Below are 16,515 nucleotides of genomic sequence, written 5' to 3' on the forward strand. Positions count from 1 at the left end.
TGGAGAACAGGTTTTGCAAAACAACTGTCCTCATTTTATCACATGTGGCATTTTGCTTCATTTCACTCATCTTTACAAAATCTGGCTCTTTTGATCTATGTGGCAGCATGAATCTAGAGCTAAGCAACCCTGGGTTCAAACCTAACTCTAGTTTTTATTAATTACGTAGTCTTAGATAAATTGGTAAATCTCCTTGAGCTGCATTTCTTTTGTGAAATGGGAATCATGCCTGCCTGAATTTTTGCTGGGATGGTTAAGAGATATTATGCAATATGTTATAGAGAATTGTATGGGTATAGTGACTTCTGTATTCAGTATCACAAGTGAAAAAAATTATTTATAATTAAGTATGAAACAAATGAGAAATTCAGCATCATTCTAAGAATAGTTCTAAACAATGCTAGGATAGCATTTAAAGTAGGTTTTTAATATTAAAACAAAACCACACTTAAGTGAAAGTACTTCTGAATTAAGATAAGCAAATCAACACTTGAAGAGCAGCAGAAAAGTATTAGTTTCTTGATAGTGGATTAAATGTAAAGCAACCATAAGCAAAAATGTTAAGCACTAGCCCTAACCGGTTTGGCTCAGTGGACTGAGTGTCGGCCTGTGGACTTGAAGGGTCCCAGGTGCGATTCTGGTCAAGGGCATGTACCTTGGTTGCGGGCACATCCCCAGTAGGGGGTGTGCAGGAGGCAGCTGATTGATGTTTCTAACTCTCTATCCCTCTCCCTTCCTCTTTGCAAAAAATAAAATATATTTTTTTAAAAAAATGTTAAGCAATAGTGAAAAATCTATAATAATAAAAGCACAATATGCAAATCAACAGAACGGCCAAACAGCAGAACAACCGTCCAGACAACCTTCCGGACAAAGCCTGGGCTGCAAGGGCCGAGGCAGCCGGGGCTGCGAAGGCCTACCCTTGCACAAATTTCATGCATTGGGCCTCTAGTGAATAAATAAAAAGCTACTGAAAACATTTCATTATATACAAAACATTTCAGTACCTTCAATAATATAAATTCAGGCTAATAGTGCCCAACCAATTCAACAAATTAATAAATTCTGTCAGCAGGTGGCTCTAGTGACACTGAAATTATTACCAAATACTATAGCAAAATACAGGTGGTAAAAATGTAATCTCAGAAATTAGGGGTCAAAAAGAATCACATTAACACTTCAATCCAAGCCCTCTTTTACTTTCTTTTTTGTTTGTTTTTTAATTAAAATTTTGGAGGGTGACATGGGTTAATAAATTATACGTTTCAGGTATACAATTCTACAATACATCATCTGTATATTGTATTTTGTGTTTACCACCCCAAGTTGAATCTCCTTCCATCACCACTTATGCCTCCTTTACCCTCTTCTACTTCCCTCCGCCCTCTCCTTTGCTGTGGCAATCACCATACTGTTGTCTGTGTCCATTATTTTAATGCCTCCACCCATCTCCCCCAGTCCCCTTCCCCTGCCCTGTGACCACTGTCAGTCTGTTCTCTGAATCCATGAGTCTGTCTCCACTTTGTTAGTTTACTTTGTTCATTAGATTGCACATACAGGTGAAATCATATGGTACTTGTCTTTCTCTAACTGGCTTATTTCATTTTAGCATAATAATTTCCAGGTCCATCTGTGTTAAATTTTAAATCAGTTTAATTCATTAGTGATATACTATATTTTAACTGTACAATCTTTTCTCTTTAAAGTAACTAACATATAATTAATAACAGAATATAGCCACCTGAGTACAATAAAATGTAATTCTCTTTTTAAAAAACATCTTATTTTGAAAAAATTATGTAGCTTCACACTAGGAAAACAAAGAAATGTACAGGGAAGTCCCATGCACCCTTCATTCAGCAGACTGTATCTTAAACAACTATAATGTCTTTTGATTATGTATTTGAAATTAAAAGGAAGCAACATGTTAATTATATCAAAAGTTCTTATGAAAACAGTTCCAAAAGCTTTATGCTTCTGTGGGAAGGGAAAAAAAAATGTGATTTAAGGCTCTTTTTAAGCTTCCAGGTTTTATACTAAAGAAAAGAGAATTCAAAAATTTGAAAATCAAACCAAAAAACACACTAATGGTTGTCCTATAATAAAAACTGGCACCAGCTATACTTTCTATGTCCACTGAGTGGGGGAAACTATACCCGAGTGATACAAACCTGTGTGCGGAATAAAAAAATTTTTTTCCCTAAAATAACTACTTCAAAGACTGTCATTCTATCATTACCTAGAAACTGTTAATTTTTCCATAATAAAAATGGCCATATTTATACAAGATTTGGCTCCATAACATAAATCATACTTATATTCTATACATTATAAATGTATTCAGTAAAGAACATAGGCAGGAAGCTATCCTTGACATTGCTATCTTTCAATGTATTATTCATCCTCTTTTAACTGTATAATTATGTGGTTTTCATAATTTCATCATGAATTGCCTTATAGTACCCATATTACACATTCAAACAAGGTACAGAAAGATATATCTCACATTATATACTAGACAAATCCCTATCTAGTATATAAGTAATATTTCATAAATTATATCTTGTATTAATCGCTTAAAAGGCTAATTTAAAAGACAGTTGAAGTATTTTTAATAAGTCAGGAATCTTTTATTATTACCCATAAATGCATATAACTACTATCAAATATGGATTTGCATCTCAAAGATAGATGCTTACATTAAGACAGACTAGTACTTTAGACTTGGAATCCCTTGCCTCTCAAGCCCTGCTTCTAGGTTCTTTCCTTTCTCAGTAGTGTCCCTATTTGGGCAGTAATTACCTGTTACAAGAATGCCTTGTTTGGGAATTTATTATTTTACAACAAAAGTAACTCATACATTTTAGTACAAAAAAACATAATGGCTCTTTTTTTTTCTTTCTTTTTTTTTTTTCAGTTGATCAGCAGCCTCATAATGGCTCTTAAAAACTATATTATAATAATCATACAGTTAAATGGACTGTATAGTATTAGAATATTAGAGAGCACCTGTCTTTTCCAATGGCAGAAGGAGTGGTAAAAATACTTCTAGGCCACTTGAAATGCCAGCAAAAGAACAATAAATTCTTTTCATCCTTTCCATATTCCAGTTCTAGCAGCCCTAAAATAAATTTCCTTAAAACTTAAATTCCATTAACTTCCACTTTTTGGTCAAAAAAAGTCCCATTCAGCAACTATGTATTGAATCAGAGAACTAACATATGCATCTTTTCATGCTTCAGCTTCCAATACTTGAACCCCTTGCAATTCCCCAAAACAAATAACCACTCAATCTTCACAGCAATAACTTAGTATTAAAGTGGCTGCTTATTAAAAAAACAAAACAAAATCTGTCCACACAACCACCTAGACCAGTGGTCGGCAAACTGTGGCTCACGAGCCACATGCGGCTCTTTGGCCCCTTGAGTGTGTCTCTTCCACAAAATACCACGTGCGGGTGTGCACGTACAGTGCGAATGAAACTTCGTGGCCCATGCGCAGAAGTCGATTTTCGGCCTGGGCGAGTCTATTTTGAAGAAGTGGCGTTAGAAGAAGTGGGGGTACATTCGCTGAGGTTGACCCCCTCAGATTGAGGACGTTTTTAGCAAAGGCCAGCATAGGAGTACCCTAATTAAGTTAATAACAATGTACCTACCTATATAGTTTAAGTTTAAAAAATGTGGCTCTCAATAGAAATTTTAATCGTTGTACTGTTGATATTTGGCTCTGTTGACTAATGAGTTTGCCGACCACTGACCTAGACCAAATAGTCTAGAGACAAGGTAAGAACCTTTCACTGAATCCATCAGAAATGGCTCCCATAAAAGTAAAAAATGTCAAAATAAACATACAGCAGGAAACACTCCCTTTTTCTTATTTAAAAAGAACTTGAATTTTGATTTTTACTCAACTTTTAAAAAAACACAAAGCAAACCCCATGTTTAAATGGATATTAAAGATTAAAATTTAAAACTAAATTATATTCCAATATAAACATGACAAACCTTATAATCTAAAAAAACAATAACCAATTATATATTAATTCTTGATGTCAACAATTAGCAAATGGAAAAGACAAAAATAATTAGAAAAAGATACATCATTTTGATTCAAAAGTTATTTATGAAAGTAATTTTAGTTAAAGGGATTTTTGCCTTTACCTTCTGATATTTTATTTTAGGCAAGAGTCTAAAGTAAGAAAAATATAAATGCAAATCAAGCACTGCTTGGTTGTGCTAAAATAACTGTATGAAATATTTTGCCTTGCCCTATCCAAAAATCTTTAAATACTTACTCTGAGCCTGCAGCCATTTCCAAGTATGACGTTTCTGCTGTATCAACCCCCAATGGGATCACTATGCTCATGACGTTCGCCTCTGATAAATTCGATTACTATGGAGTCCTATGCATTGGTATCCAAAACACTGGGGCATGCCAGCCACAGTGCTCATTGCAAACATCTAAGTGCATCCACAAACCCTGTTTAAAAGAAAAGAGAACAAAAAGTTAAGAATCCTCTGCCTAGTCCTAGCAACAGCCACATTTTAACAATTAACAGTAAAAACACATGAGGAAAGCATTCTTTATTAAAATACTGAAATAAATTAGAATTTGCTCAGGGAGACTATTTCATTTATTTTTCTGGAATTAAGCTATGTGATTGTGATCAAATGAAAGTTTCTGCGTCATAATCTTCCTTAGGAAATGAACTTAGAATGCCAAAAGAAGGATTACTATTTATATTCTTTAGTGAAGAACCAACAAATATTATTCATTTTAAAAGACAAAATGGAATTTCTTACAGCACTAGTATCCAAAAACAAGTCTTCTTGTTCAGTGTGATCTAACAATAAACTAACAAATATTGAATACTCACTATGGACTAAGTAGCATCTAAACTTTCACGTGGATGATCTATTTAATCCCCACAATGCTGAGATACTAGTAGGAATCTCCACTTTACCACTAAGGGACACAACAGCAAAAAAAGTTAAATAACTTAACGAAGTTTGCTCAGTTTAAGAGAGAAAACCAGGATTCTAATCAATTCCACTCTGTATATATGTATATAAAGGTAAGCTATGTTATTTGTAATAAAATCAACTGTTTTACAGTGGTTAATATTTTCCATACTACAGAAATACATGTGCATTGAGGGGGTTGAGTTCTCCATGTCTTTTTACAGATCACTAGTAGAGAAAACGAATATTCATGAAGTGTGTCTTTTTAAACAAATTTACCATAGTAACAAAAATATATTCAGTTTCAACATCAATCTTTTAAATCTAAACTCACTGTATAAAACCTGCTTTATATATATTTTTGTGGAATATCTACTCAAAATTTTTTCAGCAGTGACAACTCAGGAACAAAACAGATAATCCTATAACCAGAAAAAGATCAACAAGTCAAAATTGTCCCTGACATGTTATACCTGAAATAATGAAAAGCAGTTTATTCAAATAGTAATTCTTATGTTTATCTTTAATTTTTTATAAGTAAGTTTGAGAATACTCAGGGTTAATTCCTATTTAAAAGATGATGCAGTTTTGTGGGCTCATACCTTATGGGGGAAAATACCAAAATAGGGAAATAAGGTGATAATGGTGGTTTCAATTCTCCAAGAAAGCTAGTCTTTACTTTTAAACTAGGGAAGAGCTAATAAATTACAAGTTATTATAATAAAAATCCTATATAATAAAAGGCTAATATGCAAATTGTCCCCTTGGGAGCTTGACCACTTGCTATGACGTGCACTGACCACCAGGGGGGCGGCGCAGAACAAAGGAACCCTGGCCGGCAGCCGGGGAAAGGAAGGCCCTGATTGCCAGCCAGGCCTAGGGACCCTACCGGTGCCCAAATTTCGTGCACTGGGCCTCTAATATACAATAACAGGCAATTGTACCTAAAAGTTTAAATATAAGCACTGAACCTAAGCATCAGGTTCCTTGTTTATAAAACGGGGACTTAATAGTGTTTCTGTGAAGAAAAGGAAATAATGAATGCAAAGCACTTCACTAAACACATTTAGCAATCAATAAGGGGTAGCCACATAAGAAAAGCTGCTCTTATATCATCATACACAAAGAAAGTGTGGACAGAAAAACTCTCTAGTTCTCATTTAAAGAGAATCTTCTAATTATTTTTGAAAATAAAGTAATTATGGTTCTCTACTTGCCATGTTTGCTATGTGTTTTTTTTTAATTAAATCTTTATTGTTCAGATTATTACATTTGTTCCTCTTTTTTCCCCCCATAACTCCCCTCCTCCCAGTTCCCGCCCCACCCTCCGCCCTCACTCCCCACCCACTGTCCTCATCCATAGGTGCACGATTTTTGTCCAGTCTCTTCCCGCATCTCCCACACCCCTTTCCCCCCCAAGAATAGTCAGTCCATTCCCTTTCTATGTCCCTGATTCTATTATGATCACCAGATTATTTATTCACTTGATTCTTAGATTCACTTGTTGATAGATGCATGTTTGTTGTTCATAATTTGTATCTTTACCTTTTTCTTCTTCTTCCTCTTCTTAAAAGATACCTTTCAGCATTTCATATAATACTGGTTTGGTGGTGATGAACTCCTTTAGCTTTTCCTTATCTGTGAAGCTCTTTATCTGACCTTCAGTTCTGAATGATAGCTTTGCTGGATAAAGTACTCTTGGTTGTAGGTTCTTGGTATTCATCACTTTGAATATTTCTTGCCATTCCCTTCTGGCCTACAAAGTTTCTGTTGAGAAATCAGCTGACAGTCGTATGGGTACTCCCTTGTAGGTAACTGATTTTCTTTCTCTTGCTGCTTTTAAGATTCTCTCTTTGTCTTTTGCTCTTGGCATTTTAATTATGATGTGTCTTGGTGTGGTCCTCTTTGGATTCCTTTTGTTTGGGGTTCTCTGCGCTTCCTGGACCTGTAAGTCCATTTCTTTCACCAGGTGGGGGAAGTTTTCTGTCATTATTTCTTCAAATAGGTTTTCAATATCTTGCTCTCTCTCATCTTCTGGCACCCCTATAATTCTGATGTTGGTACGCTTGAAGCTGTCCCACAGGCTCCTTACACTATCTTCGTATTTTCGGATTCTTTTTTCATTTTGGTTTTCCGGTTGGGTGTTTTTTGCTTCTTCGCATTTCAAATCTTTGCCTTGATTCTTGCGCTCCTCTGGTCTGCTGTTGGGAGACTGTATAGTATTCGTTATTTCAGTCCATGTATGCTTAATTTCTAGTTGGTTCTTTATCATAACATCGAGGGTCTCATTAGATTTCTTGAGGATCTCACTACATTTATCGGCGGCTTCTAGACAGTTCTTAAGAGACCTTAAAAGTGTGGTTCTGAACTCAATATCCTCCATTGACAGTTTTGTCCTGTTTCTTTGTCTCCGCATTTTTTATGCTTTCTTGGTGCACCCCCTAGTGGTCTTTGTGCGCAGTCTTGTTGTAGTTAAGCCTTGATTGTTGTCGGCAATACCGGGGGTGATTTGACCTCCAGGCTAACTGGCTATGAGAGTCCGCTGTGTCTGCAGTGGGAAAGCTTCTGTGCTGGATCTCTAGGGCAGTGCTAATCTAGCCTTTGCCTGAGTCTATCCAGCAAATGGCTCTGCGTAGGGCTTGGGCGGGGCAGGTCCCCGGGGATCTATAGGGCGGGCCGGAGCGAGCAGTTATGGCTGCTCTCAGTCCGTCCCTAGGGGCTCTGCCTCACAGAGTCCCAGCAACTGCTGCAAACCTCGGAGAGAAAGCTGCCTTCGAGTTCCGACCGAAGCCAGACAGTCCCGCTTCTCCCATTTGAGTCTGGGTCCCTAGAGACTCGCCCGGATCTGGAGCTCAGAGTCTGAAACTCCCTCCCGATTGAAAACAACAACCGCGCCCTCCGCCGCCAGCCCGCTCCGCACCTTAGTATTTCACTTCAGCACTGCACCTCCTCTGAGTCTGGGTATGATATTCTCTTTCCTCCTAGTTGTAGAATTTCCACTCAGCCAGCCTTCCTGTGGTTCTGGATGATGTCCGTTCAGTCTTTTAGTTGTTTTTTGAAGTGGTTGTTCGAGGCAGCAATCTCCGGCATTAACCTATGCCGCCATCTTGGTTTTGATGTTTGTTATGGTTTGCTCCATCAAATTAAAATTGTCCTTTAGCCCTAGCTAGTTTGATCAGTGGATAGAGTGTTGGCCTGCGGACTGAAGGGTCCCAGGCTCGATTCCCAGGCACATGCCCAGGTTGCAGACTCGATCCCCAGTGTGGGGCGTGCAGAAGGCAGCCAATCAATGATTCTTTCTCATCATTGATATTTCTCACTCTTTCTCTCTCCGTCCCTAACTCCTTCCCTCTCTAAAATCAGTAAAAAATCTATTTTTTAAACAAATTGTCCTTTAAAAACAATTAAATACAAGCAATATACAAAACTGTAAGTTTATTCTATTCAACTGCCATTCTATATATCTTTAAAATGCTGGAAACTTGAACATAATAACAGATAACAATTACAATTAAAAATATTTTTTCTTCCTCTTGGTAACAACTAGTTGGTAGATGTTTTCTTTTACTTTTATGTTAAAATAATAAGAAATCTTATATTTTAGGTAGATGCTGTTAAATATCTAGCTGCTTTTTTTAAAACCATAGGTATACCTGGCCAGTGTGGCTCCGTGATTGAGCATCAACCCATGAACCAAGAGGTCACCAGTTTAATTCCTGGTCAGGGCACATACCCGGGTTGGGGGCTCAATTCCCGATTGATGTTTCTCTCTCATCAATGTTTCTATGCCTCTCCCTTCCTTTCTCTCTCTAAATAAAATCAATAAAAACATTAAAGCCAGACAAAAAATGGGAAGCAGAAAGCTAATGATTGTGTATTCTTTTAGGTAACTATTTCCAACTTTTTTTGAATATTTTTTGAGTATGTACTTAGTAGCACACCCTATTTTATATAAATATACAATCCTCAATAAACACTACATTTAAGCTGTTTTTAAACATCAGTAAAGAGTTTGTCATAAGCCTATTTCAGACAATAGCTTATATTTGTGTGAGTACTGCCTGTCTCTCAAGCACTCGTGCAGTTTTTGGAACATAAAAGCTATTCTACAAAATATTTGTGAATGAATTAGAGCACCAGGGGTAAAATTGCAGCTCTGGCCTCATTAATCAAATGAGCTGCCAATCTATACAATTAAGTGCTACAAAAACAACTATATGACACCTTTCCCAGAAAAGCATCTCTCTAAAAACACAGAAGCTCATCCCCTGGACAAAGACACATCACCACATCTGAAACAGAATCACAGACTCTGAGTTTGATTCAATAGAGAAGAACTCAGTTATTTGCTCACAAGAGGGTCAGAAGACAAGAGGTCATATCTATTGAGACCCTAAGTTGGCAAATAACTTCACTATATCAAAAACTCTATACCCAGGAAACTCACAGTTTAAAAATCCAGTTGATACTTAATAAAATCATAAATTCATTAGAGTCAAATAATTGTGCCTTAAAAAAATAAGGAAAGAGAAAACCAATGTAGTAAGCAGAAAAGATGTGAGCTTATAACACAGTATGTGTAACTAGAGGAACAACAATTCAATACAATCCAAACAATTAGCACAAAACTTTCACATCTTATATGTGAATCAAAAAAACTGGTTTATCCAACTGGCAAGTAAAATATATACAAAATACACTGAGAATAAATGACAACCTTTTAAAAAGTAATATAAAAGGAAATACCATGAGATGACTGGTAAATCTGAGGTCCAAGAAAGAATAAATGTCTTCACAAAACCTGCTATCCAGAATAGACCTAGAAACCAAGTGAACATAGGAATATTGAGCTGTTTTTAAATGGCATAAAATTATAGGTACTTTTGTCAAACATGGCACCTAAAACTGAAGGGACTCACACAAATATAGCAGCTAATTCTTAAGGAAATAAATTTGTTCTTTACTTTTTTATACATATAAATGTAAACACAACTAAAGGCAACAATTAAAGCTGGAAAAAAAACCAAACTAAAAGCAAACTGGGAAAATACAATATTAAAAACAGACTTAGCAAAAACAATGGCAACAATACCAAAACAAACAAAACCCTAAAGTAGGAAAAACAAGATAAAAGGCAAGGAAAAGCCATTAAATTAGAAAACACTCTTATCAAAAAACTGGATAATTAAAGCTGCTTTTAAGACTAGGTTAAAAAGTTCAGAAAACAAAAAGTACTACTGAAAAGATGAATATGATACTCAAAGGCAGACAGGATGAAAATACGAGGAAATCTTTCCTCCAACACTACAAATAAAAGTGCCCAATCTAAAATAATCTCTTTGAGGAAAGGGTCATTTATTATTACCTTTCTGTCCTTTATAAGCACTTTACACAATGTTTATATTTTCGGCATGTATTACTAAGAGAAAAAAGAGATGAATTTTGGGCTGAAATTACTAATAGAAATGAATTAAAGAAACTTGAAAGAAATTGTAAGGGACCATAAACCAGATTTCATTATAAACTAGAGGCCCAGAGCATGAAATTCATGCACGGGTAGGGTCCCTAGGCCTGGCTGGCAATCAGGATCAATCTATGGTGCAACCAGTGGGGCGATTAGTGGGCCCCAACCTTGGCTGGTGTGGTGCCGCCCACTCACCAGCCTGGCTGCCCCACCCGCACCTGCCAGTTGCCTCCCACTGCGGGGCGACCAGCAGGGCAATCAGGGGGCTCCCACTGGCAACTGCCTTGGCTGGCCTGGGACCTGCGGGCAGATCCTGCATTGAGCATCTGCCCCTGGTGGTCAGTGCGCATCATAGCAACGGGTCATTTCACCATTCAGTCGATTTGCATATTAGGCTTCTATTATATAGGAGGGTTAGAAATTACACTGCCCCCATATTCATTTAAGATTTTTTATTTCTAGCAGTTGACTAGGGTATCCTATCTAATAAAAGAATATATGCAAATTAACCATCACTTCACGATAAAGATGGTGGCGCCCACAGCCAATAACGAGGGAACATGCAAATTGATGCAACAAAGATGGTGGTGCTGGCGGGAGGCTTGGCTTTCTGGGGCAACCAAGGAAGCCAAGCTGGCCAGAGAGTGGGGAGGAGGCTTGGCTTCCTTGGCTGCCCCAGCCATGGTGGTGGGGGCCAAGGCAGAGGCGGTTAGGGGCGATCAGGCAAGCAGGAGAGGGCAGTTCAGGGCCATCAGGCTGGCAGGGGAGGGCAGTTGAGGGTGACCAGGCCTGCAGAGGAGGGCAATTAGGGGCGACCAGGCCGGCAGGGGAGGGCAGTTGGGGGCAATCGGGCTGGCAGGGGAGCAGCTAGGCATCGATCAGGCTGGCAGGCAGAAGTGGTTAGGGGCAATCAGGCAGGCAGGCAGGGAGCCAGCAGTTCTGGATTGTGAGAGGGATCCCAGATTGGAGAGGGTGCAGGCCGGGCTGAAGAACACACCCCCTCCCATGCACAAATTTTGTGCACCAGGCCACTAGTAATAAAAATAATACTGATTGAGCAAGACCTGTTACCAAGTTACTACCTATGAAACTATGGGCAAGTCATTCCACTATTCTAGGCTTCAACTCAAATGGAGGTAGGTTAGGTTGATAATCTTATAGTTTAAATCTTAGTCCAAGTACATTAACAGATTATTCCTGATCACTGAAACAACAGAATAAGTATCAGATTCTAAAAGGCTTTAAAAAAATTGACAACAGAATCAATTATGTATTTCTCCAACTGGGTTAGTATTAGTATCAGACAGTGCTCCATTAGCATTTACCTGATTGATACTCAACTGAGGTTATAACTGTTTTAACAAATACTGATTGCTTACAATGCTTAATCTTTACAAAGAGCCTTAATCCTTACAAAGAGTACGTATATTTATTATCCCCATTTTATAGATAAGGCAGAGAGGTTAAACTTGTCCAAAGTTCCATAGCTAATAAATAGTACAATCAGGATTTGCTCCCTAGCAGTCTGATTTCAGAGCCTACACATTAGTTTGTCTGAAATTAAAATTTGCCAGATAATTAGTCAAATAAATAATCTAGAATTTACACTTCAGGGGGAAATTGACAACTGTCTCTCTCTCTCTCAAAAAGAGAAATTAAATAAATATGTAAGTGTCTCACTCCAGAACGTCTGGCACACTAAATGAGAGAACATTATCAAAACCCACCTTGTTCTTTTCCCAAACCTGGTCTACTTATAAACATGAATCCATTTCACAATAATGCATTTAAAACACTACCAAAGTAGAGATGCATGGGTTTAAAGTCTAAAATTTGTGCTTAAAATATTTCCGGGATGGTATAAAGCACATAATAAAAGAATAGATATATTCAAATTCCCCAATCTTTTCACAAACAGATATCTCACTAGTGAATTGAAAGCAACCCATATATTAAGGGAACCACGCTCTAAATTTGAGAGTACCAATGCATGCAGAAGTATATTCAATTCCTTATAAACAGAACTATTTGTTAAGCAAAGACTACCTATCTACCCAGTTACATTTTAACTTGGAAAAATATTTTTAACTTGGGTCTCCCTTAAATAACCATTTGGTTCCTGAAAACAAATTCACCAATTCAACTTACACTAATATTTTCACAGCAAATAAAATATCTAGAAAAATCTGTCTTCTTGTAGTCAGGGTTAATGTTGGTGGACCTACTTGAAAAATGGAAACCTATATATAAAATTAAATATTCAAAAAGCACATGTTCATGCACTAACAGAGAGTTTCACAGTTTCACTGTCATATTTAGTACAATTCCACCCAACTGTACCATAATGAAGAATGTTGATGGTGGGCAGGGCTGTGCCTGTATGGGAGGAGGCATGTGGGAATTCTATACTTTCCATTCAATTCTAAGGTGAACCTAAAATTGCTCTAAAAAATAAAGTCCATTAATTTAAAAAATACATGTATGAATATAATATAGTGATCTATTTGTTTGGCATTATTTAAGGGGATACCATTCTTTTTTTTTTTTTTTAATCCTCACCTGCAGATATTTTTCCATTGATTTTTTGGAGAGAGTGGGAGAGAGAGGCAAAGACAGAGAGAAATATTGATGTGAGAGAAACACATCGGTTGGTTGCCTCCTACGCACAACCTGACCAGGGCCCGAGCGGGAAGGAGCCTGCAATAGAGATATTGGCCGGAATCGAACCTGGGACCCTTCTGTCTGCAGGACGACACTTTATCCACTGAGTAAGGCGGCACCATTCTTTCTACCCGATTTTTTGGGAAGGTATTCTAAACATCAATTCTGCAACTAGCTAAAGTACTTGTATACTCCATCACCACTCCATGACCCTCTCAAATTAAAATATTTAATTTCAATACTATTCAGTTTTTTAATGCATCATTGCTATCTTTTTAAACATATTTTTACTGAGTTCAGAGAGGAAGGGAGAGGGAGAGAGAGAGAGAAACATCAATGATGACAGAGAACCATGGATCAACTGTATCCTGCACACCACACATTGGAGATCAAGCCTGCAACCCAGGTACATGCCCTGACCAGGAATTGAATGGTGACCTCCTGGTTCATAGGTCCATGCTCAACCACTGAGCAACGCTGGACCAGGCCCATTCCTATTATTTTGTATTAATATCTGTCATGCCCCAAAGTGTTAGAGATCACTAACCTCTGGTGTAAAATCTAGTAAAATGTGGTCTTTTATACAAGGGGCAATTCAGTGGTTGAAATCTGATTAGATCAGAGTCTACAGGTATAAATGTACGATATCTTTTTCCTACACACATAAAACTGTTCTTAAAATGAGTTTAGTCTTTGTTCATACCAGAGAATAAAACTAACAAAAGCGTTTTCATTTTAAAAGTTACCTATTCCCTTTTTTCACTTGCCATATGGCCTACAACTATATATCTTAGAATGTACTGCTCAATATACAAATGCAGAAAAAGAATTTTCAAACTTATAATAATCACATAAAATTTTTTATGTAAAAAAATTGTGAGAACTTTAAAGCATAATACCACGCATTTCAATGGGTTCTGAAATTTCTGGCCAAAAATACTGTTATTGCCCTTTCTGGTTTGGCACAGTGGATAAAGCATCGGCCTGTGGACTGGAGGGTCCCAAGTTCAATTCCGGTCAATAGCACATGCCCCGTTGTGGGCTTGATCCCCATTAGGGGGCGTGCAGGAGGAAGCCAATCAATGACTCTCTCATCACTGATATTTCTCTTCCTTCCTCTCTGAAATCAATAAAAATGTATTTTTTTTTTAAATACTGTTATCTACTTGAGTAACTTTTAAATTGTGATCTCAGTAGTCCTGGGAGAGTTGGGGATTGAGATAGTAGGAGAAAACAGTCAGAGAAGTTAACAAAAGAAAAAGAGACATGTTGGTTTTTTTTTAAATATATTTTTATTGATTTCAGAGAGAGAGGGAGAGTGAGAGAAAGATAGAAACATCAATGATGAGAATCACTGATTGGCTGGCTCCTGCATGCCCGCTATGGGGATCCAGTTAGCAACCTGGGCATGTGCCCTTGACCAGAATTGAATCCAGGACCCATCAGTCCACAGGCTGACACTCTATCCATTGAGCCAAACCAGCCAAGGCAACAACATGTTCTAAAAGGAAAATTCTGAAGCTGCATATTCTATGTGGTAACTACCAAATAAAAACATAACATTAAATGGAACACTACTTAGCAACATAAAAGGAACAAACTACTGATAGATGTAACACACTGGATAAATTGCAAAGAAATTATGCTGAGTAGGAAAAAAATAACCCACAAAAAAAACCCACTCCCCAAAGGTCATATACTGTATAATTCCATTTATATAACATTCTTGAATGGCAAATTATAAAAAAGGAGAACAGATTAGTGTAGTTATAAGAGGGCAACATCAGGGATTCTTGTAGTGATGAAACTATTCTGTATGTTAATTATGGTAGTGGATACCAGAACCTACAGGTGATACACACACACACACATAAAAGTTAAAATGGGGACACCTGAACAAAAATGTGTGGGTTGTATCAATTTCAATATTTTGGTCATGAGAGCAAAATAGAAACAGAGGCATGAATACATGGTACAGTATGACAGTTATCAGAGGCAAGAGGAGTTGGGAGGCTAGAAGAAAAAAGGCAGAGATTAAGGAAAAAAAAGCGCACGCACACACACATATATGTATATCTATATATGTATATAACACAACACATAAACACATATTCCCTCTAGTAATAGCCAGAGGAAAGGGGGTTGTGGGTAAGTGGATGTGAACAAAGGGAGAATAAATGGGGACAGAAAGAGACTTTGCTTTGGGAGATAGGCGCATGATGCAGTGTGTAGATGATTTGATTTATTGAGTTGTATCCTTGAAACCTATGTGGTTTTGTGAAGCAATGTCACCCCAATAAATTCAATAAAAAATAAAAAAACAAAATATCTGGGCACAGAAAAAAATAATTCTAGTCACGAAACTGTATTACAGCTTTACAAGATGCTATCATCATTGAGGAAAACTGGGTAAAGGGTACACAGAATTTCTCTGGGTAAAGGGTACATAGAATTACAACTGCATGTGAATCTATAATTACCTCAAAAATACATTTAATTTTAATTTTATAAATTGCATTAAAATGGTGACCTTCAAATTTTGAGTATTGACAGAAACTTTCCTACAGATCAAATTGTACACAGAAATCTAAGCACCTATTTTGTTCTAGAATAAAAAAAATTGTTTTAATCTCCTATAGTTTTCTCAGTGATTGCTAGTGTCAACATGATGTGTTGTGTTAAGGAGGCCACAGCCAGGTATAATGAGAGAAGGCCACAAGTAATGTCTGCTAATGGGCACAGTAGGCATTTGTTCCTCATATTTGCTATGACATATTTTTCTGTCTGTGGTTAAACAGGGTTGTAAGGGTATGTTCCTGCTTGCGTATCAGTATATCATCCACATACCAGTTAAGTTGCATGAAAACCCTAAGGCTTTCTGGAGAATAGTTTGAAATATCACAGGCTAAAAGAAAATAATTACTGACTCAACATGTAACGTAAGAAATTAATTTCATTTGTAAATTCCATTTGTCCAAAGGAAGAAAACAATACTCTTCCAAAAAGAAGTGTTAAAGTTTGTTGTAATTAAAAATCAAACATAACAACAAAGCTCCTGCATTTCTTTTAATCACACGTATAGATACATAAATTACATTAATTACATTTTTATTGATTTTTTTTTTGAGAGATAGAAACAGCAATAATAAACATCAATCAGCTGCCTCCTGCATGCCCCCTACTGGGGATGGAGCCCACAGCACATAAACCAAGCACATAGACCGGGAAATGAACCAGAGGGACCAATGCTCAATCCACTGAGCCCCACGAGGGGGGCATCGCATATATATTTTATATACTACTAGATTATTAAGTTGGTTCATTCTTGTTTTTATTTTTTGTTTTGTTAATCCTCACCCGAGGATATTTTTTTTCTATTGATTTTTAGAGAGAGTAGGAGGGAAGGGGAGAGACAGAACAAGAAACGTC

The 16,515-nt window shown here is 37.2% G+C and overlaps 1 protein-coding gene across 17 annotated transcripts in view; it reads right to left on the bottom strand.

Moving 5' to 3' along the window:
- The window catches only part of KMT2E (lysine methyltransferase 2E (inactive)), a 94,169-nt gene that overhangs the window by 59,673 nt on the left and 17,981 nt on the right, over window positions 1-16,515 (bottom strand). For 12 of the 17 annotated variants that reach the window (XR_004970808.1, XM_036327587.1, XM_036327585.1 and 9 more), the window contains 2 exons: window positions 9,708-9,780; window positions 4,295-4,479 (listed from right to left, as the gene is read on the bottom strand). Coding sequence is in view for 13 of the 17 variants with exons in the window: in XM_036327584.1 (XP_036183477.1) it covers window positions 4,295-4,365 (71 nt within the window). In the remaining 4 variants the exon portion in view is untranslated. Of the gene's footprint in view, window positions 1-4,294; window positions 4,480-4,876; window positions 4,966-9,678; window positions 9,781-10,326; window positions 10,381-12,573; window positions 12,730-16,515 lie in introns of those variants that run through there. The other 5 variants (XM_036327580.1, XM_036327581.1, XM_036327578.1 and 2 more) reach the window with 4 other exon arrangements.

The sequence above is a fragment of the Myotis myotis genome, unplaced genomic scaffold (assembly GCF_014108235.1).
Source record: "Myotis myotis isolate mMyoMyo1 unplaced genomic scaffold, mMyoMyo1.p scaffold_m19_p_11, whole genome shotgun sequence".
NCBI lineage: Eukaryota > Metazoa > Chordata > Mammalia > Chiroptera > Vespertilionidae > Myotis > Myotis myotis.